We start from the raw sequence: 26130 nt of genomic DNA, 5'->3' as shown, positions 1-26130 counted from the left end.
AAGCAAACAAACACATACTTCACTAAACGAGTAGTCCCAGGTGACTGGCAGACACATTGGCTGGACTCCAAAAGAAACAAAGGAGGAAGGGTCCCCATGACCCAGTCCATGAATCCCCCCCCAGTCCATGAATCCCAACCCGGCCATGAATCCCCCCCCGCCGCCGCCCCAGTCCATGAATCCCCGCCCCCCAGTCCATGAATCCCCACCCCAGTCCATGAATCCCCACCCCCACACCCCCCTCTTCCCAGTGGAGCTCTCACAACAGTAGACAATCCTTCTGTATGGCTACTGTTCCACGGTCCCCAGTGGCCTAGACAGGCAATACAGAACTCAGGCTCTCAAAGCATACTGCTTCGTTTAAGCTGCGCTTTTATGACAGACATTAAGGATGCAGCCAGTTTGATATTTCCAACGAATTTGTGGATTTACTGTAAGTCAGTCCTTCATCTCTTTTTACAACCGGGCGTTTTAATAACATGCTCCAAGTATTATTTCCAAACATCCATAGACAGAAGTGGCAAACAAACATTTAGCGCCGGAGTGATGTAACCTCTCAGAAATAGTTTCAAAAAAATGTGGTGGGCACCAAAACAAGAGGACTTTTTTTCCCCACTCTGATCCAATTCTCGGCTCAAGCATAAAAATCTTGAGGCTCTAGAAAGTGACTGTCAGTGAGTGTTATAGGGACTTGTGGCGCAAGCAAACTTCTGGGATGTGACGGAATGGTTTACCTCCCTCAGATTTCGCAGCAGGTTGGTCCAAACTCATCCTGAGGGAAAACATGCTTATCCTGGCCTGTTCTGATGACGAACAGCGCCCCTGAGGTTTGTAGAATCTCTCTTCACAGGATTGCACCTCTCAAATCTGAAATATCTCTGGCTTTTTTCCTGTTCAGTGCGTGAGGCAGATTTCTGCTGCTAAACACCTATCACGTGATGATTTATGTTCAGTGAAACAAGAGGCCGGTGAAAAGTTGCCACAACGGCTGACAACTCAGATGCTTTAGCCTCTGGGTCAAAAGGTATTGCCTTCCCAAAAGGCTATCAAATAATTGACAATGACATAATAGCTTTACTTGTGCAAATAAAGTGTGATGGTCTATTGTTGGCCAATTCTAATAAGAGGAAAGCCTGCTATGGATGGCTGGTCCGTTCTGCACGGATGGCTGGTCCGTTCTGCACGGATGGCTGGTCCGTTCTCTACGGATGGCTGGTCCGTTCTCTACGGATGGCTGGTCCGTTCTCTACGGATGGCTGGTCCGTTCTCTACGGATGGCTGGTCCGTTCTCTACGGATGGCTGGTCCGTTCTGGATGTGACTTCAAAGGTGTAGCTCTAGTATGAAAATGTATTTACTCACTAACTGTAAGTCGCTCTGGATAAGAGCGTCTGCTAAATGACTAAAATGTAAAAAATGTAGCTCTAGTAGGCCTGTGCAATGCTGCCTTTCAGTGGAAGATCACCCCCCACTCTTGTTCTTCTTCAAAAGGGCCTGTCTCTTTTCAGCCAAAAGGTTACAGCATTGTTAGCCCTCATGAATCAAGGCAAAGCAGTTTGGGAGCAAACAGACCACACACTCAGCCAGCTGGGGAAAAAACTGGTGTACCGGCAAGCCCACATTTTCATTAAGCTCTGAGTGACGTCAATTGAGAAACATGACGTCAATTGAGAAATCTGACGTCAACAGAGAAACCCGACGTCAACAGAGAAACCCGACGTCAACAGAGAAACCCGACGTCAACAGAGAAACCCGACGTCAACAGAGAAACCCGACGTCAAATGAGACGTACTGGTAACAAACAGGTCAGTTTGATTTTGATCACGGAGGTAGTTTGTGATGGGTTCAGTGATTTGCTGAAGATAGAGACAGGTGGGTTGAAACATTTCACAGTGGTCAAGGATTCTCCCTCGGCATACAAGGTATTCCCGAATGCCGGCATTGGGTAGGGTTGGCACGGTAATTGTATAATCATGTAACTGACGATGGATGAAGACAGTCATGAAAATAAAATAACCGTTTTAATTTAAAAAATGTTTATCAACTTCATATGCAAGTCAACAAACTTGACCCAAAAGCAGCTAAGTAAAAGTAAGCCTGGTTAACATCTAACAGCCGATATCAGGAAAGACGAGACAAAACTAGTCAGTTTTAGTATTTTGTGCTGTGGAACGAACATCTGACAACACGGGACAGCCGGGCATACAAAAAAGATGACACGTGCGGGGTTGAGTCCGTTTCTGCAGTTACATGGACTCTTTACAACGTAATGAAACGTTATTGCTCCTTGTTTCACCAAGGTGTTGTAGCAAACAAGTCTTTGGTTGCCAAGGAAACCCCCCCCCCCCTCCCTGCAGCAGCACATGCAGTCAGGAGCGAAAGAGAGGAGAAAACGCTCTTTTTTTGTTTTTTTTGCTATTCGAACGATTATAACGGTGACCGCAGTCATTTTACTGACAAATTCCATGACAGTGTTCCAGGACTGGTGGGGGCGGGTCGATACCCGCTACCACCTCTAGCGAGACGGGTATTTTAGTCCGCTTCACTCACCTGTAGCTCCCCAGCAATCATCCTGGCTGTCAAGCAGCAGTCTACACAGATTAATAGAGGGATGACTGAGACCTGAGTGTGTCGGCAACAAGCTGGGGCTTGCCCTTCAGTGATGACGCATGGGGAGGGATTGGGATAGAGTGAGCCAGACTCGTAAAGTCCAATAGTAAATATAATATATTACTGCCATCGACGTGGACTGTTATCATTACTAACATCACTAATTATGTGTTTAATAGACACCCTTATACAGAGAGATATAAAAAGAGGCTAACGCCTTAGGCTTCATGCCGTCACGCAGCTGGGCGAAGTGAGGATATTCTTTACTTTGCAACAGACCAACAGACCCCTCTACCCCATACAGGGAATTGAATAGGCAAGCCTCACTGGCTAAGTGTATAAACTCCTAGACCATGCATCAGATGTGCTCTTGGTTAAAGGACTCCCACAATCCTGGTTCTACTTTTCCCCAAGATGGTTTTATTTACCTGTAGTCAGCCTTCGGACCATCAATTCAGGTTTTAGAGTAACATGTAACTATAATTTGAAGTCAATGGCTTTGAGATAAATCAAAGTTAGATTTATGAGTGGAGCGATAGCACTGATGAACTAGGAAAATAATATATCAAATGCAAAGCAATCCGTGCCGAATGGCATCCTTGGACCGAAGTGGTCAGGTTCACTGCAATTTGCCAGCCAAGCCTACTTGCTACTTACTCCATTAGTCAACACGGACTGGCACCACTAGAATAGCTAGGCATGCCGTATTTAAACCAGTCAATAGCTAAGCATGCCCCATTTAAAACCAGTCAATAGCTAGGCATGCCCCATTTAAACCAGTCAATAGCTAGGCATGTCCCATTTAAAACCAGTCAATAGCTAGGCATGCCCCATTTAAAACCAGTCAATAGCTAAGCATGTCCCATTTAAAACCAGTCAATAGCTAGGCATGCCCCATTTAAAACCAGTCAATAGCTAGGCATGTCCCATTTAAACCAGTCAATAGCTAGGCATGTCCCATTTAAAACCAGTCAATAGCTAGGCATGCCCCATTTAAAACCAGTCAATAGCTAGGCATGCCCCATTTAAAACCAGTCAATAGCTAAGCATGCCCCATTTAAAACCAGTCAATAGCTAGGCATGCCCCATTTAAACCAGTCAATAGCTAGGCATGCCCCATTTAAAACCAGTCAATAGCTAGGCATGTCCCATTTAAACCAGTCAATAGCTAGGCATGCCCCATTTAAAACCAGTCAATAGCTAGGCATGCCCCATTTAAACCAGTCAATAGCTAGGCATGCCGTATTTAAACCAGTCAATAGCTAGGCATGCCGTATTTAAACCAGTCAATAGCTAGGCATGCCCCATTTAAACCAGTCAATAGCTAGGCATGCCCCATTTAAACCAGTCAATAGCTAGGCATGCCGTATTTAAACCAGTCAATAGCTAGGCATGCCGTATTTAAAACCAGTCAATAGCTAGGCATGCCCCATTTAAACCAGTCAATAGCTAGGCATGCCCCATTTAAACCAGTCAATAGCTAAGCATGCCCCATTTAAACCAGTCAATAGCTAAGCATGCCCCATTTAAACCAGTCAATAGCTAGGCATGCCCCATTTAAAACCAGTCAATAGCTAGGCATGCCCCATTTAAACCAGTCAATAGCTAAGCATGCCCCATTTAAAACCAGTCAATAGCTAGGCATGCCCCATTTAAATCAGTCAATAGCTAAGCATGTCCCATTTAAACCAGTCAATAGCTAGGCATGTCCCATTTAAACCAGTCAATAGCTAGGCATGCCGTATTTAAACCAGTCAATAGCTAGGCATGCCGTATTTAAACCAGTCAATAGCTAAGCATGTCCCATTTAAACCAGTCAATAGCTAGGCATGTCCCATTTAAAACCAGTCAATAGCTAGGCATGCCCCATTTAAAACCAGTCAATAGCTAGGCATGCCCCATTTAAACCAGTCAATAGCTAGGCATGTCCCATTTAAACCAGTCAATAGCTAGGCATGCCGTATTTAAACCAGTCAATAGCTAGGCATGCCGTATTTAAACCAGTCAATAGCTAGGCATGCCGTATTTAAACCAGTCAATAGCTAGGCATGTCCCATTTAAACCAGTCAATAGCTAAGTATGTCCCATTTAAACCAGTCAAACAAAATGAGGGATGGTTCGTCTCAAGTACTTCACAGCAGAGTGGACTTATGGGATAGAACATCTTATTTAAAAAAAAAAGCCCAAAGTGTCAGGTACAGATGTGTCCATAGAGATGGCAACAACACCTGGCATGGTGACAGATTAAGTGGTGAAGGGGTGACAAGTCCATTTGCTGAGGTCTCATGGCTTTTCATGCATCTATGATAGTAGTGGCGCAACACTAAGACGTTGTCGATTCAGGAAAAAACGGTGCATTTCCAGAATAGTTACAACATTTTACAACCTTTGCTTTGTTTCTTCCCGTTCATTACTCTACTCCATTGTTTTAACAGAAATATTTCATTTCTATTATATAAGTAGATGTAACGATATATATTATGGAAGGATCACGACGTGTTAAATTGATGAAATTAATTTAACACTCTACCCCCTCCTCTCCCTCCCTCTCCTTAAGAGCAGGGCTGAGCTCCGCAACAGTTGCAGCTGGTGACTGTGGCAGGCTGACTCCCCCAAAATAGCCGCGATGGAGGGGGTGGGGGTAGGAAAAAAGGAGGACTGGAGAGATGGGGGGCTGCAGGGGACAAGGGTTTGGGTGGGGGGACGGCTCTGGGGGGGCTGCAGGGGACAAGGGTTTGGGTGGGGGGACTGGAGTCCCTGTGTCTCATGGAACTCCATCTCCTTTGTGTTAACGGGAAAGGGGAGGACCCGGCTCACGGCTTGATTACTACAAGACGAAAAAACTGCCTTACCTCTAATAGCGAGAGAGAGAGAGAGAGAGAGAGAGAGAGAGAGAGAGAGAGAGAGAGAGAGAGAGAGAGAGAGAGAGAGAGAGAGAGAGAGAGAGAGAGAGAGAGAGAGAGAGAGAGAGAGAGAGAGAGAGAGAGAGAGAGAGAGAGAGAGAGAGAGAGAGAGAGAAAAGAGAGAGAGAGAGAGAGAGAGAGAGAGAGAGAGAGAGAGAGACAGAGAGAGAGAGAGAGAGAGAGAGAGAGAGAGAGAGAGAGCGAGTGAGAGAGAGAGACAAAAGCTAAAAAGGAGGGGGCTCTGTTGAAAAACCGACTAAGGGGCTGCTGTGGTAGAGGTGACAGAGTCAGTGTTAAGACTATGCCAGAGCTGGAGGAAGCGTGTTCAGGTGTTCTCAGTCTAGCCTTTATCAATGGACTCCAACTAAGGTAACAAAGTCTGCATACGCAGCGTATTAATTAACTTACAGGGGGGGGGCGGAAACCCTCAATAAAGTTCGGACATTTGTTTGTGCTCATTACAGACACGGTTACTAAAGAGGGACTTTTCTAAGAGTTCGGCTGCCCCGCTGCTTCTCCGGTCAATGAGCACGTCAAGTATTGGTAGGCTTCAAAACAACTGACATCCACTGCAGAGGAAACGTCTTCAAAACAACTGACATCCACTGCCAGAGGAACCGTCTGACAGAAGACAGAGAGGAGGAGAGGGAGCACGGGGGGCGGCGGAGGAGGACGAGAGAGAAGGATCCATGGATATTTCATGACTTTATTCACAGAAGAGCCTCAATCAAACCTGCCGGGAAGGCAAGGGATTTAAAGGAGGAAAGAGAAAGAGAAAAAAAAAAAAGGGAGAGAGAGCAACGGAATTATCTGGTAAGGACCAGTGTTCCTACTCCTGCATACAGCTGTGCATTGTTTTTACAGCTTTCAGCGGCAAAGCCTGCAATTAAAAGAGTGCTTGTTTGAGTAGTAATTACATATTGGCTCGGCACACTAAAGCTGCAGTAAATGTTTCAGAAGTGCAGCTAACTCCCCTAATCTGGCTCTGTGTACTCTCACTGCTCAATACTTTACCGTTCTCGGCAATCATTTATTTTGGGGGGTGATGATTTAAGACTATAACTGCAGATAAATTGTATGATTCTGATGTAATGGTGGAGCGCAACAATCAAACAATGTGTTGTCAGAACATTAATTACCAAGCTATCCATAATATGTCCCAAACCCAGAAAACAATGATGTTGAGTTTACTATAGCGGTGTATAAATGTGCTATCCCATCCTACCTGCGGTCATGGTTTCTATTTCTCCTCAGGTGCTAGGAGAATAGTTTTAGGTATGGTCATTTGACTCACTATGGCAGAGTCACAAGGTAAGGGCTTTCATCCCAAAAGAACTTGACAAAAAAAGTATGTTAGTCATACACGAGTCAACTACCACTTAATCCACTTCTCCTGATGGAGCCAACTACCACTTAACCCACTTCTCCTGATGGAGCCAACTACCACTTAACCCACTTCTCCTGATGGAGCCAACTACCACTTAACCCACTTCCCCTGATGGACAGGAGTCTGGTGGTAAACAGAGGCGGTCAGCTGTGGTTAGACGCTGTCGTCTGTTTTTTGTGGTGCAGACGAACCAGAGCCTCATCCCCGGCTTCGGGAGCTCCTTACATGCCATGCTGTGTGTGTGTGTGTGTGTGTGGGGTCGTGTGTGGAAGGGGGTGATGCTTGTGTTAAAGTGATATGAAAAGCTGAGGGGAATTGAATGACACTTCTAATCCATGGTCAGACAGGAGCTTTCTGAGGAAATACGAGAAGAGGGTAACAAAAGGGGGATGTGCATGTCACGCATTCCAGAATTGTGTGTGTGTGTGTGTGTGTGTGTGTGTGTGTGTGTGTGTGTGTGTGTGTGTGTGTGTGTGTGTGTGTGTGTGTGTGTGTGTGTGTGTGTGTGTGTGTGTGTGTGAGTGAGTGAGTGAGTGAGTGAGTGAGTGTGTGTGTTTGGCCCGACCCTAGTCGACCGCACCCTAATAACAGGGAGACAGGGCAGTAGTCTAGCCGATAACAGATCTTCTTCTTCTGACGTAGGTTGGGCAGTGGGCTATTAGTAGTGTTCCCATAAGAGTCTAAGAGCCCCCGAATGGACACTATAAAAAGGGGGATGGGTGGAGGGATTCTGTCCCGTTTGGATAAAGGTGGGGTCGCTAGGTTTGCATTGGGTGTGCGTGTTAAACGTATGAGGAGACATGAGCCTGTAGCGTTGTGAGTATGACACGGAGGCGCCAACGTATTTATTAACACACACGAACGCACCGGCAAAATCACCAAACAGAGAAGGGGAAAAATGGCTAATTGACCATTACTTCATAATATCTTGTTTTTAGGAAAACTCCCTTGTCCAATTCCACTGGAGTCTATTTGCATTCTTTTCTCTCGTACTTCCCGGGCGGGCACAGCAAAACCCCAACTTTACTGATGCACCGCGGCAGAGTGAAAACTTAAAACGCTTTCAAACACCCCCCCCCCAAAAAGGTCATGAATGTGAAAGCTCTGGTGTGGTTTGGGAGAGACCCTAAGAGACGTTTTGGAACACGTTTAACAGAGACCCTGACAGACGTTTTGGAACACAGTTTAACAGAGACCCTGACAGACGTTTTGGAACACAGTTTAACAGAGACCCTGACAGACGTTTTGGAACACAGTTTAACAGAGACCCTGACAGAGGGGTCGAGCGATGAGGTCCGAGGTTGGAAGTCATACACGGTCTCCCTACAGGACGACCAGGCGTCAGTTCGGATCGCACACTCCCTTAAAAGACCTTTGCTTAATTTTATGGTTTTTTTTTTTAATGGCAATAGTACTGTTTGTTGATTTTGAGAATCTGTAACCAGTATACACTTCCTCAAAATAGTTAGTATTAATCTAAAGTAACTCAAGAAATCTGTCTTTGATTTTGATGTTTTTGCCAAATAGATCTTAGTAATTTAACAACAGATGTTTGGTGCAGTATTTTTCAATGAAGGAATTTCCATGAAAACAAGTTTTGTTGAATGACAAAGACTTTATTGAAGAATCCCTACCGTTGACCAATCACTGACGAAGGGGTGTAGACTTTCGGTTATGAACTTTGGCTTGCCTCCAGAAAAGATGTGTGCCCGAACAGCCCCCCCCAAAAAACTCACTGAAGTCCAAAACATTTTTTTTTTCTTCAAAAAATGTCATAATATATGCACAAACTCTACCGAACTGTTTCGTCTAGGAAGCATGCGGACACCTTTAGGGGCTCTCCTTGTGGTCATTGACTAGGTAGAGGGTTAGGTAGAGGGCAAAGTAAATATAACCTGTTAACCAGGTAGAGGCAGAGAGGAAGAGATGAAGCAAGAGGATTTACTCTGGCCAAAATCTGTCCGCGTGAGATAAGTCCTTTTTTGTATGGAGGTCTATGAGAGAGTGTTGAATCACGTGAGACTTATTTGATTGAATAGAAGTTTCATAATTTTTAGGCTGTTACAAATGTACTGCTATAAGTGGATGCACGTGGCATTCCGTCAACTTTGAGAAAAACGACTTAGTTGTGCCTGTTCACAAGTGTATCTGCCCTCTCATTGGCTAGAATGGTTCCACCTGATCACACCCACCTTCTATCATTGAGGACATGCATTTCCATTGTTAGAGCGGTCACTCGGCTATCTTTAATATAATAGATCCTCGTTGGTAGAGGGCAGAGTAAATACAGCTTGTTAAACAGAATAGAGATCGATGAAGTAAGCAATATTAAGCCAAAAGGCAGGAGTTTTTTTTATTTATTAGAACACGGTTGAATTTGGAGGTATTTTAAACGGCACATAACGGGTGTAGGTCGCTTAAAGCTCAATGATTTATAGGCCTTGTTAAATTTCAATACGCTTTCAAAGGTAATGGTGATTCGGCGATAATTTCACATTTTATGGTGATTAATGCATTGTGAAATATTTACTGACTCTACAAAATGAAATGTTTTTACATACATATATTTTTCACTAGTGTTATTGAGACTCGTGTCGTTTTGCTATAAACATTTGCCTGAGTGAACTGTGACCTTTAACCCTTGTGATATCTGATCTCTAGTAATTTCCCCTAGCAGCCAAACAAGGGTCCCTCTGATGGCCACTGACTGAGAGCAGCCCACTTGAAATACCCAGAAGACCCACACATACAGAAGGTAAATGACCCACACCACAGAAGGTAATACGAACAATTGTGTTCTGCAGTTACAGTGAGGGAAACAAGTATTTGATCCCCTGCTGATTTTGTACGTTTGCCCACTGACAAAGACATGATCAGTCTATAATTTTAATGGTAGGTTTATTTGAACAGTGAGAGACAGAATAACAACAAAAAAATCCAGAAAAACGCATGTCAAAAATGTTATAAATTGATTTGCATTTTAATGAGGGAAATAAGTATTTGACCCCTCTGCAAAACATGAATTAGTACTTGGTGGCAAAACCCTTGTTGGCAATCACAGAGGTCAGAAGTTTCTTGTAGTTGGCCACCAGGTTTGCACACATCTCAGGAGGGATTTTGTCCCACTCCTCTTTGCAGATCTTCTCCAAGTCATTAAGGTTTCGAGGCTGACGTTTGGCAACTCGAACCTTCAGCTCCCTCCACATATTTTCTATGGGATTAAGGTTTGGAGACTGGCTAGGCCACTCCAGGACCTTAATGTGCGTATTCTTAAGCCACTCTTTTGTTGCCTTGGCCGTGTGTTTTGGGTCATTGTCATGCTGGAATACCCATCCACGACCCATTTTCAATGCCCTGGCTGAGGGAAGGAGGTTCTCACCCAAGATTTGACGGTACATGGCCCCGTCCATCGTCCCTTTTGATGCGGTGAAGGGTCCTGTCCCCTTAGCAGAAAAACACCCCCAAAGCATAATGTTTCCACCTCCATGTTTGACGGTGGGGATGGTGTTCTTGGGGTCATAGGCAGCATTCCTCCTCCTCCAAACATGGCGAGTTGAGTTGATGCCAAAGAGTTCGATTTTGGTCTCATCTGACCACAACACTTTCACCCAGTTCTCCTCTGAATCATTCAGATGTTCATTGGCTAACTTCAGACGGCCCTGTATATGTGCTTTCTTGAGCAGGGGGACCTTGCGGGCGCTGCAGGATTTCAGTCCTTCACAGCGCTACCAATTGTTTTCTTGGTGACTATGGTCCCAGCTGCCTTGAGATCATTGACAAGATCCTCCCGTGTAGTTCTGGGCTGATTCCTCACTGTTCTCATGATCATTGCAACTCCACAAGGTGAGATCTTGCATGGAGCCCCAGGCTGAGGGAGATTGACAGTTATTTTGTGTTTCTTCCATTTGCGAATAATCGCACCAACTGTTGTCACCTTCTCACCAAGCTGCTTGGCGATGGTCTTGTATCCCATTCCAGCCTTGTGTAGGTCTACAATCTTGTCCCTGACATCCTTGGAGAGCTCTTTGGTCTTGGCCATGGTGGAGAGTTTGGAATCTGATTGATTGATTGCTTCTGTGGACAGGTGTCTTTTATACAGGTAACAAGCTGAGATTAGGAGCACTCCCTTTAAGAGTGTGCTCCTAATCTCAGCTCGTTACCTGTATAAACGACACCTGGGAGCCAGAAATCTTTCTGATTGAGAGGGGGTCAAATACTTATTTCCCTCATTAAAATGCTAATCAATTTATAACATTTTTGACATGCGTTTTTCTAGATATTTTTGTTATTCTGTCTCTCACTGTTCAAATAAACCTACCATTCAAATTATAGACTGATCATTTCTTTGTCAGTGGGCAAACGTACAAAATCAGCAGGGGATCAAATACTTTTTTCCCCTCACTGTAAGTAATTCCTATCCCGCTGGCAGGGCAGTCAGACGAGGGAGGTTGAAAACGATTGTAAGGCCTCACCATGCCTGGTAGAGCACACACGTTGCATTATCTCAAGGGAAGGTAATCAAAAATTTGAATGCAACTTTTTATCTCATAAACTATATATGTAACCATGGCCACAACCAACTGTTGCAATTGGCCAAAAGCAATAAAACAACAAACAAGAAATGCTTCCATTAAAAAGTCTAATTGTGTCACACAACAATGCAAACTTAATTGAAGCAAAGCTTATTAGGCATTTTTAATTGGCCAAGGGCCCTACAGAATTTCCATCTACAGTAGGTTATAAAGTCTACTAAAATGGAAAAGAGTGAAGTCACACTAAAAAGGGATGACATGATGACATAACCATTTGATATTACATTTACATTTGTCATTTAGCAGACGCTCTTATCCAGAGCGACTTACAAATTGGTGCATTCACCTTATGATAGCCAGTGGGACAACCACTTAACAATATATATATATATATTTTTTTTTTTCTTTGGTGTGGGGTAGAAGGATTACTTTATCCTATCCCAGGTATTCCTTAAAGAGGGGGGGTTTCAAGTGTCTCCGGAAGGTGGTGAGTGACTCCGCTGTCCTGGCGTCGTGAGTGAGCTTGTTCCACCATATGACTTGCTATTCAAGGTTCAAGTCCATCAGGGACAGATGGTTGCAGGTGGGTTGGGGATGTAAGTTCAAAAGTAATAAGGCTGAAATTAATCACCTGTAATGACAACGTGTCACAAGAAATATGGAGGTGCATCACGTCATCTGTAACTCATATAATAATAATAATAATATGCCATTTAGCAGACGCTTTTATCCAAAGCGACTTACAGTCATGCGTGCATACATTTTTTTTTTGTGTGTATGGGTGGTCCCGGGGATCGAACCCACTACCTTGGCGTTACAAGCGCCGTGCTCTACCAGCTGAGCTACAGAGGACCACGTAAATGGGACCATGCCCAGCAAATGACAGCAATGGAGTGAAAACTTTCCAATCCAGTCTCAAATCAAATGTGGTGATCCCTAACCCATTTCAAAATCATGGGCATTAATATGGAGTTGGTCCCCCCTTTGCTGCTATAGGGAAGGCTTTCCACTAGATGTTGGAACATTGCTGGGGGGATTTGCTTCCATTCAGCCACATGCATTAGTGAGGTTTGGCACTGATGTTGGGCGATTAGGCCTGGCTCGCAGTCAGCGTTCCAATTTATCCCAAAGGTGATCAATCGGGTTGACGTCAGGGCTCTGTGCAGGCCAGTCAAGTTCTTTAACACCAATGTCAACAAATCATTTCTGTATGGACCTCTCTTTGTGCACGGGGGCATTGTCATGCTGAAACAGGAAAGGGCATTCCCCAAACTGTTGCCACAAAGTTGGAAGCACAGAATCGTCTAGAATGTCATTGTATGCTGTAGCGTTAAGATTCCCCTTCACTGGAACTAAGGGGCCTGAACCATGAAAAACAGTCCCAGATCATTATTCCTCCTCCACCAAATTTTACAGTTGGCACTATGCATTCTGGCAGGTAGCGTTCTCCTGGCATCTGCCAAACCCAGATTCTTCCGTCGTGATTAATCACTCCAGAGAACGCGTTTCCACTGCTCCAGACGAACAGTTATTGTGCTGACGATGCTTCCGGAGGCAGTTTGGAACTCGGTAGTCAGTGTTGCAACTGAGGACAGCACTCGGCGGTCCCGTTCTGTGAGCTTGTGTGGCCTACCACTTCGTGGCTGAGCCGTTGTTGCTCCTAGACGTTTCCACTTCACAATAACAGCACTTACAGTTGACCGGGGCAGCTCTAGCAGGGCAGACATTTCTAAAATCATATGAGGGTGCCACATTAAAAGTCACTGAGCTCTTCAGTAAGGCCATTCTACTGCCAATGTTTGTGTATGGAGATTGCATGGCAGTGTGCTCAATTCTATACACCTGTCAGCAACGGTACAGCTGAAATAGCCAAATCCACTAATTTGAAGGGGTGTCCACATACTTTTGTATATATAGAGTAACTCTCTGAATGTAATCACACTCCTTTAGTACACAAACACACTGAAGTTCCATTTTCTGTTCTATTCAGTCAACTTATAAAGTAGTGGAAATATAATGCCACAAGACTAATGCTTTACCATCCTAAACAACTGACAGTAGGGGGTGATCACGCTTGTGTTCTGTTCTCGATTGTGTTGCTGAACATTCCAATGTTGCCCAGTCTTTTCTTCTGTTTCTGACCCGCATAGTGACATCATCAAAACATGGTGGGCACTCTGATATCTGACAATATGCCAAGGATGATAAATGGGAGCAACAACCTAATCAACATTGCAAAGGAGAGCAACAACCTAATCAACATTGTAAAGGAGAGCAACAACCTAATCAACATTGTAAACGGCACCTCCGTACTTTCAGGCTCTGATCAGTCCCTACACCCAAACGAGGGCATTGCGTTCATCCACCTCTGGCCTGCTGGCCCCCCTACCTCTGCGGAAGCACAGTTCCCGCTCAGCCCAGTCAAAACTGTTCGCTGCTCTGGCACCCAATGGTGGAACAAGGTCCCTCACGACGCCAGGACAGCGGAGTCACTGACCACCTTCCGGAGACACTTGAAACCCCACCTCTTTAAGGAATACCTGGGATAGGATGAAAGTAATCCTTCTACCCTCCCCCTACCCCACTCCAAAAAATTTAAATAATAATGATAATTTTATATATTGTTAAGTGGTTGTCCCACTGGCTATCATAAGGTGAATGCACCAATTTGTAAGTCGCTCTGGATAAGAGCGTCTGCTAAATGATGTAAATGTAAATGTAATGTAAAGGAGAGCAACAATCTAATCAACATTGTGGCTCTCTTATAAGAGTTGATCAGTACTGAGAGTAATGCATGGGGTTTCCACGCATTTAGGAGAAGAGACTGGGAGGTGCCACACACCCTTAGACATCCTTAGGTTGTGCTGTCAGATCAGAGGCGCCATTCTGTTCCACCTTTATACTGGATGTGGTTGTCTAGAATCTGCCCATTGGACTCCCCACTGCCGTGCCGTGTGCCCGACCATGACGTCAACTGAGCCTAAACGATCCACCCCTGGGTTAAATCCGACTGTAGACAGACGGGTACCTCTTAAAGCCCACTACGCGTGTGTGTGTCTGTACGTGAGAAACAACTAGGATTTGCTCCAACATTCAAAAGTTTGCGTTGTAGATTTGAAGACGGTCTAAAGGATTCGTAGGGAATGACCTATGTACGCTCTACCTGTGCCATGCGCCAAGCATTCGTTGATCTAAACACAGAGAGACATTCCTTCTAAACACCCTTTGAGCGATATATCGAGCTCTTTGGCTAATTACTCCAAGTGATAATGGATATTTTGATGCCAGAGGTAGATCAGAGACTCCAGGAGACGGGGGATTTCAATCCATGCGACAAGTGTTTATACTCTGATGCGAAGCAGACCTTGAGGGGTAGAACACGTTCCACTGGTGCATCCTCAACCAAACGCCTTCCCATTAAACCAGTGCTTCTCAATTATTTTCTGTTACGCCACTCCCCTAGGAAGAAGTAAACATTTCGCGCACCGCCAACTCTCCGCCGCGACTGTAAATAGTATAATTTGTCTATAGAATTGTTATAAGTACACCTCTGCATAACATTGTATCCTTATTAACATTAAAGAAAACAAAAAAAGAAAGAAATACAGATCAACTTACAAAGAATAACTTTATTAACATTGTTTTTTTAGTCTGTAACAGAAAAGACTTAAAGTGCATCAATTTACCAGAAATTAAAAAATAATTTCAATCCTTATTTAAACTGTAAACATTTTTTGACCATTTGATACTGAAAAATAAAATAAAATATAATCAATAAATAATAATACATTCAAATTGATCAGCAACATTAACGCAGGAGTACAATATATGAAACCCTTTGACCTATAAAACAAAAATGAATAAAACGTGCTGATTTTTTAAAAATCAAAATGATGAAGTCAGGATTAATGGCTACAATGAGCACGTTTTGCAGTGCACAGCTTTTCGAAGCGGGGTTTGAAGCATGATACTGCAACTCTCAGCTCCTGCTCAATGTTTAGCTGGGACCTGTACTTGGTCTTCAGTGCAGCAACAGCAGAGAAGCCAGTCTCACAAAGATAAGATGTTGCAAAAGGAAGAAGAATGCCCATGGCCCTCTGCCCTAAGAGTGGATACTGCCTCTCTACACTCAGCCAGAATTCACTCAGTGTCTGTGATGTGAACCTCAGTCTCAATGTGGAGTCAGACGTCATATCAATGAACTGGTCCTCCTCTGTAGAGCTGAAACCAGTTGGAGCTGGTGCATTGAAAGGATCTCTCACCCAGTCATATTGGGAACTGTTTTCAGGGAAGTACTTTTTAAAGAATCCCATCAGTGATGAAATATGCTCCTTAATATATGGAATCACTGAGGTGGCATCATAGTCAGTAGTGTCAACAAATTCATGCAGGTTCTCGAATGAATCAGTATTTCCTTCATCAAGTCGCCTGCCCCACATTGCAAGCTTTCGAGTGAAAGAGCTGATCTTGTCTGTGACCTGAGGGAGGTGTTTATCTTTCCCTTGAAGCTGTAGATTTAGTTCATTTAGCTTTCCAAATATGTCACTCAGGTAGGCCAGTTTTGCCAGGAAGTTCTCATCACTACATTTTTTTGCGAGGTCATACTTGTGCTCCTGCTCCGAAAACATTCTTATCTGCTCTCTGAGCTCAAAAACCCGGGACAAGACTTTTCCTCGTGACAGCCACCTTGCTTCACTGTGAAACAGCACAGCTTGATGTTCAGATCCCATCTCCTCACAGATAGCAGAGAAGACTCTTGTTTTTAGTGGTCTGGTCTTTATAAAATTGATTACACCTACAATGTCAGTCATAACCTCACTTAATTCAGAGGAAAAGGTGCCTTGATGCCAGTGCTTCTCTGTGTATAACACAGTGTGTCCACTCAGCATTAGGTGAGGCCTTCTTGATGAGTGCCCCAAGTCCTTTTCTCATCCCTGCCATGGTCTGTGCACCATCACTGCAAACACCAATGCAGTTCTCCCACTTTAGCCCATTCTCAGTCAGGAAGCAGTCCAGCATTTTGAATAGCTCTTCAGCTGTGGCTCTGTCTCTGACATATTTACAAAAAAAGTAGATCCTCACACGGGGAGTTTGTCATGTCAAAACGTACATAAGCGATAAACAAACAGTCTTTGTTGCCGTCAGTTGCTTCATCGAACTGTAAGGCAAAACGTTTGTCTTTGAGTTTATCTACCAGCTGTTCTTTAAGATCGTTGGCAATGTCATTTATACGTCTGGCGACAGTGTCATTGGACAGAGGGATAGTTTTTATTTTTGCAGCACTTGCGTCATCCAGCATGACAGAGACCATGTCTAATGCTGCAGGCAGTATCAGCTCCTCTGCTATGGAGTGGGGTTTTTCTGCACTGAGCAATTTGGTACGCCACCTTATATGATGCTAACAGCTCGCTGGTTTACTGAAGTAGCATTCACAAAGCGGGACGATTGTTGGCAATATTCGGCACGTTTTCGCTGAAAAAACTCAAGCGGCTTTATCAGCGTGATTGGGCTGTAATGTCTTTAAGTGACGCCTTCATTTATTTGGCTTCATGCTGTCTGTCCCCTGCCAACATTTTTAGACACAGTAAACATACCGGTCTTTCCTCGTCTCCCACCGTAGTCACAGTGAAGCCAAGCGCTACATACGCTTCGTCATATTTCCTCGTCTTAGCTTTAGGGAGACTTACGTTTGTCTCATTATCTCCGTCTCCCTCCGCCTTTCTTTTCATCCCTGTTAAATATGTTTCCATGGCGTCTCTTAAGGGTTTGTTATCTGCACTTCATATCTCCTGCTCTGTGCTGTGTGCTCTTGTTCCGTGCAAAAAAACCCTACTCCCTGCGGCAAAAAAAAAGCATGTTCCCCGGGGTCACACGCCCCCCCCCGGCATCGCTCCGAGCCCCCCCCCCCAGGGGGGCGCGCCCCACTATTTGAGAAGGGACTGCATTAAACCCACTGGTTTACATTTCTCCGTTCAAAAATTGGATTTATCCGGCCGAAGGGTAGGACACCTGAGAGTGCTGACTGGGGAACGTAAACAATCTCCTTGTGTTGGTCACTGTTTCTATGCAGAGGGTGCCAATGAATGTCAGACAACCGCAGTATGAGCAGGGCTTGGCTTTTCACCAAAACTTCTCAAAAACTTTGACTGTGTACTTACTGGGACTGTCTTTTGCTTTGATATACATGTCTACACTAAATGTCTGTGGTTAATGAATACTGTTGGGAGAGGAACAGACTTGATTATTTTTCTCCCTCGCTCTTCTCTTTCAAAACAGAGACCGTTCTTGTAAGGGCGCTACGGGCTGCAGTATGATTCCCCCTGTGGTTGTTCCACTGGTGCTGCTGCTGGTCTGCGGGCCCGGCTCCACACTGCAGGTGGGGGCCGAGGAGTTGGAGAGCATAGACGAGGTTCTGGAGCCGGAGTTCCTCTACGCTGGACGCACCAAGCGTGCTGTGTCAGCTGACGCCTCCTCGCAAGTGGACAAGTGCTCCTACACCTTCATCGTCCCCCAGCAAAAGCAAACCGGCGCCATCTGCGTCAACTCCAAGGAGCCCGACAGCCTCCTAGAGAACCGGGTCAACAAACAGGAGCTGGAGCTGCTGAACGGCGAGCTTCAGAAGCAGCGGCGACAGATGGAGTCGCTGCAGCAGCTGGTGGAAGTGGACGGAGGCATCGTCAACGAGGTCAAGCTCCTGCGCAAGGAGAGCCGCAACATGAACGCCCGCGTCACGCAACTCTACATGCAGCTGCTGCATGAGATCATCCGCAAGCGCGACAATGCCCTGGAGGTGTCGCAGCTGGAGAACCGCGTGCTCAACCACACCTCCGAGATGGGTCGGCTGGCTTCGCGCTACCGCGACCTGGAGCACAAGTACCAGCACCTGTCCACCCTCGCCGGCAACCAGAGTGCCCTCATCGTGCAGCTGGAACAGCACTGCCGCCGAGGGGGCCACTCGTACGGGGGGGAGAGAGAAAGGTCTCGCCCTGTTCGCCCCCAGCCCCCCGTTGTCCCACAGCAACCTCCGCAGCAGAGGCCGGTAGCGCCGCCAGTAGCTAGCAAACCCTACCAGCCGCCCACCTACACCCGCAGCAACCAGATCACCAACGAGATCCAGAGTGACCAGAATTCCAAAGCGCTGCCACCTCCGCTGCCCACCATGCCCAGTGGCACTCACCAGCCGTCCACCACAAACAAGCCCTCAGGTGAGTACCTTTCCCCTTTGATCTTTGACCTGAAACATTTCTCTCTCTTTGTCAATGTTATTATTGAGGTTAGACAGAAGCAGTAATTCAACTTGTCCAAGAAGTCAGTAAGCTCAAGAAACATTTATTCAGTCATAATCCTCAAAGGGAACTCCTGCCAAAACCTGTACGCCATGTCCATGTGACCATAAACTTACACCTATGTACACGTGATCATAGCTATGTGTCAATCCAAAAGGGAGAACGTGTTAACTTTGTACCTTGGAGTGTGCCGTTATCCTCTTCCTGAGGTCTCACAGCAGATTTATGGAAATAATAGTTACATTAATTATACGGCTCATAGATTGTTCTAGGCATATTTTCTTAAGTGTCTCCCTCCAAGGGGAGACCTCTAAAGAGTTCCTGCATTCCAAAGAAAATACACTTCGCTCAGTCACAGGAGCATAAGAGAGATACATTTATCCATCCTGCTGCGACACAGAACAAAATCACTTTCACTCCTCACAAATCCTCAAGACAGGGGAAAAAAGCTGACAGACATACACAGCGAGACTCTGGAAAAGGTATTGGCTAGCAGCCCATCTAAACACGCCTCAACAATATTTATTGAGCCGTGCATTGTCCGAATCTGTCCGTATGTTTCAATACACTGCAGACTTAAAAAGGGGATTAGGCTGAGAAGAGTAACGAGTCTGAAATGTCCTCTGAAAAGAACACAGTCCGAAATGAACAGGCAAAACCAACTTTAAACCAACCCCGCAAACATATCACACTCTTCCTTGTGACTGCTCATTCCAAACCAGGATCTAAAGATCGCCGTGTCTGACCATTAATTTCTTAGGGCTGGATAACCATGTTTTTAAGTGAACAGAAGGATCTCACGGTGGGGGCGCAGAGAGGAGAACCACACGCTATCGCTGGCTGCTGAGGGGTTAGCAGCATGCACAGCATTGTCTCAGAAGCATGCACAGCATTGCCTCAGTGCATAAGCCTCAATCAACCCTGAGTTTTTGACAACCGGGAGATCCACACTGTACAGGTGATTTGATTAAAAATGGTGGCAGCATTCCACATGGCTTAAGATCGTCTCGGTAGCGTCTGTTTGACAGGTGCTGCGGAGTGTCTCCAACACCTGAAATTGGACAGATTGGCTTGGCCCCTGTCCAAAAAAAGCTTGCAAACAAATTTGAGCACCCACACACGTACGTTTCAGCGTCCACTTAGGGAAGAGCTGTGTTGGGATGTCGCTTTTCATCACTATGTGGAATCCGTGGGGCATTCAGGAGTATGTTGAGTGTTCCGTTGCTATGCAACAGGTGGGGCAAGTCTGCCGCAAGGTCAAAACTAATACTTAGAAACAGAGGAATAGAAAATGTGTGATTGGGAAAGTGATTGTTTTGGGGCAACAAAAAAAAAAAAGGACACCTACAGCAGAATTGCTGTCATATGTTCCAGCAACACCCTTGACTCAAAATAATCTGCTAACACAAATTACACACCCTCTCAGTGCAGTCCATGCAAAACAGTGAATTACATTTAAAAAAAGAGATTCCTCATAGCTCTCCCTGCTCTTCCAAAGGCAACTTTCGTAATTGCGAGTCATGATGCAAGTCACAAAACGTACTTTAGCCCAGCTGTGTACGAGTGTACAATCATTAATATTCAGTCACAAAACGTACCGTAGCCCAGGCGTGTACAATCATTAGGCTAATATTATAACATATAATACAATCATTAATATTCAGAAGATCGTCTTTGGACCCAGGCACTTGCCGACTCTAATCTGCGACATGTGACGGGGAGCGACGGCAACGCCAGGCTCTGTATTCTTAGTGCCATCCCCAAAAGGGGATTATTGGAAAGGATACGAGGGACCAAACAGGGGCTTGGGATCTCAGGGATTAGCTATAATTTGTCAGGTTCTGGGATATTTTACGCCTCTGTGGAAAGTATAATTTGTCAGGTTCTGGGATATTTTACGCCTCTGTGGAAAGTATAATTTGTCAGGTTCCGGGATATTTTACGCCTCTGTGGAAAGTATAGCCCCGGGGATCATAGTCAGCCCTGTAGAGATTTGTAGAGATTTTAAAGATGTTTGTGGGTTTTGCCTTCTCTGCTTAATCCATAGCAAAACTATTTATATTACTACTACTGTTCTACCTTTACAAATGCTACCACTATAATGATGTTGTACACAGAGAGAGAGAGAGAGAGAGACAGAGAGAGAGATAGAGAGAGACAGAGAGAGAGAGAGAGAGAGAGAGAGAGAGAGAGAGAGAGAGACAGAGAGAGAGACAGAGAGAGAGAGAGACAGAGACACACAGAGAGAGAGAGAGAGAGAGAGAGACAGAGAGACAGAGAGACAGAGAGAGAGAGAGAGAGAGAGAGAGAGAGAGAGAGAGAGAGAGAGAGAGAGAGAGAGAGATATGTGGGGGGAGACCCACTGCACAGCAAACACAGAACGGCTATCAATCATATATGAGAGAAGCCAGACTAGTATTACATAGGGGCTGGTTTTAATAGAAGCCAGACTAGTATTAGATAGGGGCTGGTTTTAATAGAAGCCAGACTAGTATTAGATAGGGGCTGGTTTTAATAGAAGCCAGACTAGTATTAGATAGGGGCTGGTTTTAATAGAAGCCAGACTAGTATTAGATCGGGGCTGGTTTTAATAGAAGCCAGACTAGTATTAGATCGGGGCTGGTTTTAATAGAAGCCAGACTAGTATTAGATCGGGGCTGGTTTTAATAGAAGCCAGACTAGTATTAGATAGGGGCTGGTTTTAATAGAAGCCAGACTAGTATTAGATAGAGGCTGGTTTTAATAGAAGCCAGACTAGTATTAGATAGGGGCTGGTTTTAATATAGGAAAAGAGACACTGGTGTACCCCCCCCGCAGACCCCCCTCCCCAGATAGCATATGAACACGTCATAAGCAATGGCAAAAATGTTTAGAATTACAGTAAATTAGCTTTAAAAATGTTACATTTTCTCTCAGCCTCGTGGTAACATTTGTAGAATAGCATGAGATTAGCTATGAAACTGCCCAATTTTTTTTTGTTGCCCTGTGGGCATTTTGGGGGGAATTGCAGGAAGATAGCTATCCTCAAAAAAGGGGGGCTATGCAAAACTACGGTACGCCACTGAAAAGAGGTGTAGTAACCGTTAGTTACAAGAGCCTGATTGGTTGCTGCTGTAGTTGATCGACGACAAGCTGGGAGCAAGAGACTGCTTAGGAGATATCAAAATGCAGACGTATGCCTGCATTTAGGCTTCCACTCCCCCGAGTGATGGTCCTTACAGCCTTCAGTTTCTGTCCGACCCGGAGTTCTCCACAGCGGCCATTAAATCACTTTAAAAGTAGAGCGTGAGGAGGAGGAAGAAAAGAGGAAGCATCAGCTCGTAAATACAGGCTCAGATCTGTGTGCTAGGAACCAGAGTGTATCCGCAATGACCTGGGGGGGGGAAGAAAAACAGGAGACAAATTACATTTGTCTGGCCCGTTTTCATTGGCAGCAGGTGACAGTGAGCTTCCTGCAGAGCTTGACTACTGCTTGAATTACCTCAGGCCTTTAAATGTTCCCCGTGTTCTCCTAAATAGTGGAGAGACAGGTCTAAAAGTGGTTACATCAGGACTTACACTGATTGGTCAAAGTGTCTGGTAATGAAATAAACCACACCCTTTAACACTAGCAGCGGCCTGGCCTTTTTAGCCCATCAGTACCTGCTAGAGAACGTTGCTGGGGCGTCCCCTTTAGACTATGCATCAGATGCATATCAACCCTCAAGGTAAACATAAGCACCTTGGCTTGATAAATAATACATTGACAATTCTAAAGCATGAATTGCATGAAGAAATATTTGTGGAAATATATCCATGGAAAAATATAACAATAGTTATTTATTAGTTAAGGATGTGTTTTGTATAATTCTACAAAAGTGTCCTAGCGAAAGAACGTAGGCCTAGAGCCAATTTTCGATACTTCCAGCCAATGACGCGTCAACATTCTAACAGACTAATAAATACATTTCATATATGCTATCGGATAGAATAATAAATTGGTTGTGTTTATGACGGTCTTAGGTAACATTAGAATACTAAAAAAGGATTATTTCAAAGACCATAATAGCCTGTTCATTGGTTTATGTTCCTCTAGGCTGTAAGTAAAAACAAAAACAAAAAACACTAGTTCAAGTCCACCACAATGAAGTCCATTATAATATTGTTTTGGCAGGTCTAAAGAAACATTGTGGAAATAAGAAAATGTATTTAAAAGAAAACAGAAAAGCATATTCTACGTTTATTATGTTACTAGTCTTTGCGCTTAGTATCCAGAGCAATGCTGCCGCGTGAGCGGTCATGTGCTGAACGCATGGATAGCGCAGATGTCCTTGGAAAAAGTTACATTTGGAAATAGAGCTGCACCTCTTGAATTTTGTAAGTTCTGAGAAAGTGTCATAGAAACTGCACAATATGCTCTTTCTGATACTATATAGAAATCAACAAGGTTTTACCTGCATGTGACTCTGAGGGAGGATTTGATAAAGTGATGCTCCTTTCCCTGCATCTGTCAATTACACGATGTACAATTGTACGACCTGATAATATTGTAAATCAGACCATTGCCAATTTAATCTCGTCTATTGGCTGACTCTTATTTGATGTGAAATTAGTTTAGGTGTAGTTTGAATGGTCCGGCTGCTCAGGCTGACCTGGCATCGTTTGCGTCCCCGCTGATCAACCTGGATAGAGTCAAGGATATGTTTCACATTATTCTAAAGGTCTACTGCAAAGAGCATGGTATCAACCCACAAAGGCACACGCGGTCAAATGATTTGCTATAGACATGAGCGCCAACGCTGATAAACAGGCATAACACAAACTCGTCATTACACTATTGTCTTTCTAAATTAAAATCAAAATTTTCACCCTCCTTATCATTCAGTTAGATTCAATTGTTAAGTAACGTGCACAATTATCGCTCACTCGTCCACTTGTCATTCATTCAGTGAGGAGCGAGAGACGCATTAGCGCCTGGGGCATTTTTATTATTTCCATTTGTCCCATTTTCTGAATGCTCTGAGGACTTTAACTATATATATATATATATATATATATATATAATGTTTTGCTAGATTACTGAGTAGACACCATTATGTGGGATTCCCAGTACTCCTGTCCAATATCAATTGAACACGTAAAAGTTGTTGCACACACGCTATCCTGCTAGTCATAATAAAAACACTCGGATTGAACCGAAAAATCCCTAAACGGTCATTGAGAGCCAGCAGGAAATGATGTCGTTGGGTAGCAACGCTTGCATAAAAACACTGCTATCTAGAAGGGTGGGGAGGGACAGTCTGACACCTCCAGAAAACTGGCTGAATACAGGGTCATGTCAATTGCTGCAGCGGTCTGCTGTGCCATTTTCGACATTTCTCGTGTAAAAGTCACCGACATTTACCTCATGTGGAGACACATCTGTGCCAGGTTTGGTCAAATATTTCTTCCTGAATGATGAGACAATGGTTTGTCATTTAAGTTTCCAGTGCACCTCAACGTTAGAGTTTTTTTTTTTTTTCCCCTTTAGTCAGCACTCAGGCAGAGGAAATCAGCATCGCCAGGCTAAAAGGAACATATGCCCAATAAAATTATATTAAAACAGCTGTGCTATTGAGAGACACTTTTAGAGTACCTGATAATCTACAGGCTACTGTTAAAGTAAGCCTGCCACTAAAGTGCTACCACTCCCTGCAGTCCTCATGCCAGTGTTGTTCTTGGCCTGCATCAGCCTACCCGCAGCTATTCCCCCATCCCCCAACTTCAGCCAAACGTCAATTCTAGGCCTTGCAACAGAGTTTTTCCAGCAACCAAAAAAAAAAAAAAAAAAAGTCTCAGGATTTCTAAGAGAGCTGTAGAACCTCACAATAAGGGGCTACACCTATGGAGATACTCAGCTTAGTGGACGAGAACAGGTTTCCAGGGTGTGGTGTTTCAAGCAAGTGGGAAGAGATTGAGCTCAGCTGGAGGGTTGAGAGAGTGGAGTAAGCTAGACAACTTTCCCTTCAATCTTTCAAAATCAGGGTTCTGATAACTAAAAAGGGGAAACCCAGAGAACAATAGGACCCTGTACCAACCCATGCTTGACCACATCATTCCATGGAAAACATTACCCAGCTGGGTTTAACCAAAAGCTTTCACCCATGGTCCTTTGGGGCGGCAGGTAGCTTAGTGGGTAAGAGCGTTGTGCCAGTAACCGAAAGGTCGCTGGTTCTAATCCCCGAGCCGACTAGGTGAAAAATCTGTCGATGTGCCCTTAAGCAAGGCACTTAACCCTAATTGCTGATGTAAGTCGCTCTGGATAAGAGCGTCTGCTAAATGACTAAAATGTTAATGTTAAAATGTTTGTTCACATGGCACTACTTTAAAATCATGACCTCTTTGCAGGGCCTTTCAAGGACTGCCTTGCGGCTCTAGAGGAGGGCCACACCACCAGTGGCATGTACCTGGTCAAGCCTGAGAATGCCAACCGGTTGATGCAGGTGTGGTGCGACCAGAGCCACGACCCCGGCGGCTGGACAGTTATCCAGAGGCGCCAGGACGGCTCAGTCAACTTCTTCAGGAACTGGGACACCTACAAGGTAAATGCCCATGAAGGTGGCTGTCTTATGTAGAACAGTAGATTCATGTTTTAATGCCCAGATAGAACAGGGCAGTGAAAATAGCTTTCCTTTCTGGGGGAATGAATCAAGACAGGATAAACTAAAGGATCACAATACAGCTCCACTAGAAGCCTTCAACAAGGGGAGTTGCTTCCCTTTAGATCTACCTTTGTTATTGAGGTTCTAATGAAAATCAGCCAGGTAGCCCCAACTTTCTATAGGCTATTATCAGCCAGGTAGCCCCAACTTACTATAGGCTAGTATCAGCCAGGTAGCCCCATCATACTATAGGCTAGTATCAGCCAGGTAGCCCCATCATACTATAGGCTAGTATCAGCCAGGTAGCCCCATCATACTATAGGCTAGTATCAGCCAGGTAGCCCCATCATACTATAGGCTAGTATCAGCCAGGTAGCCCCATCATACTATAGGCTAGTATCAGCCAGGTAGCCCCATCATACTATAGGCTAGTATCAGCCAGGTAGCCCCATCATACTATAGGCTAGTATCAGCCAGGTAGCCCCATCATACTATAGGCTAGTATCAGCCAGGTAGCCCCATCATACTATAGGCTAGTATCAGCCAGGTAGCCCCATCATACTATAGGCTAGTATCAGCCAGGTAGCCCCATCGTACTATAGGCTAGTATCAGCCAGGTAGCCCCATCATACTATAGGCTAGTATCAGCCAGGTAGCCCCATCGTACTATAGGCTAGTATCAGCCAGGTAGCCCCATCATACTATAGGCTAGTATCAGCCAGGTAGCCCCATCGTACTATAGGCTAGTATCAGCCAGGTAGCCCCATCATACTATAGGCTAGTATCAGCCAGG

The 26130-nt window shown here is 44.8% G+C and overlaps 2 protein-coding genes across 7 annotated transcripts in view; one reads left to right on the top strand and one right to left on the bottom strand.

The window, feature by feature from the left end:
* Positions 1-26130, bottom strand: part of LOC121581909 (ras-specific guanine nucleotide-releasing factor RalGPS1) — a 295729-nt gene that overhangs the window by 110607 nt on the left and 158992 nt on the right. The gene's annotated exons all lie outside the window — the stretch shown is intronic.
* Positions 5742-26130, top strand: part of angptl2a (angiopoietin-like 2a) — a 26056-nt gene continuing 5667 nt past the window's right edge. Inside the window, exons 1-5 of one of the 5 annotated variants that reach the window (XM_041897309.2) lie at positions 5742-5881; positions 5977-6325; positions 9561-9654; positions 17708-18636; positions 25084-25277. In XM_041897309.2, the coding sequence (XP_041753243.2) occupies positions 17742-18636; positions 25084-25277 (1089 nt within the window). In that variant the 5' untranslated portion in view covers positions 5742-5881; positions 5977-6325; positions 9561-9654; positions 17708-17741. Of the gene's footprint in view, positions 6326-9560; positions 9678-17707; positions 18637-25083; positions 25278-26130 lie in introns of all 5 variants that reach the window. The other 4 variants (XM_041897307.2, XM_041897306.2, XM_041897308.2 and 1 more) reach the window with 4 other exon arrangements.

Source organism: Coregonus clupeaformis, chromosome 15 (genome assembly GCF_020615455.1).
Source record: "Coregonus clupeaformis isolate EN_2021a chromosome 15, ASM2061545v1, whole genome shotgun sequence".
Lineage (NCBI taxonomy): Eukaryota > Metazoa > Chordata > Actinopteri > Salmoniformes > Salmonidae > Coregonus > Coregonus clupeaformis.
The sequence above is the reverse complement of the archived record's forward strand: the minus strand, read 5'-3'. Positions and strand labels throughout refer to the sequence as shown.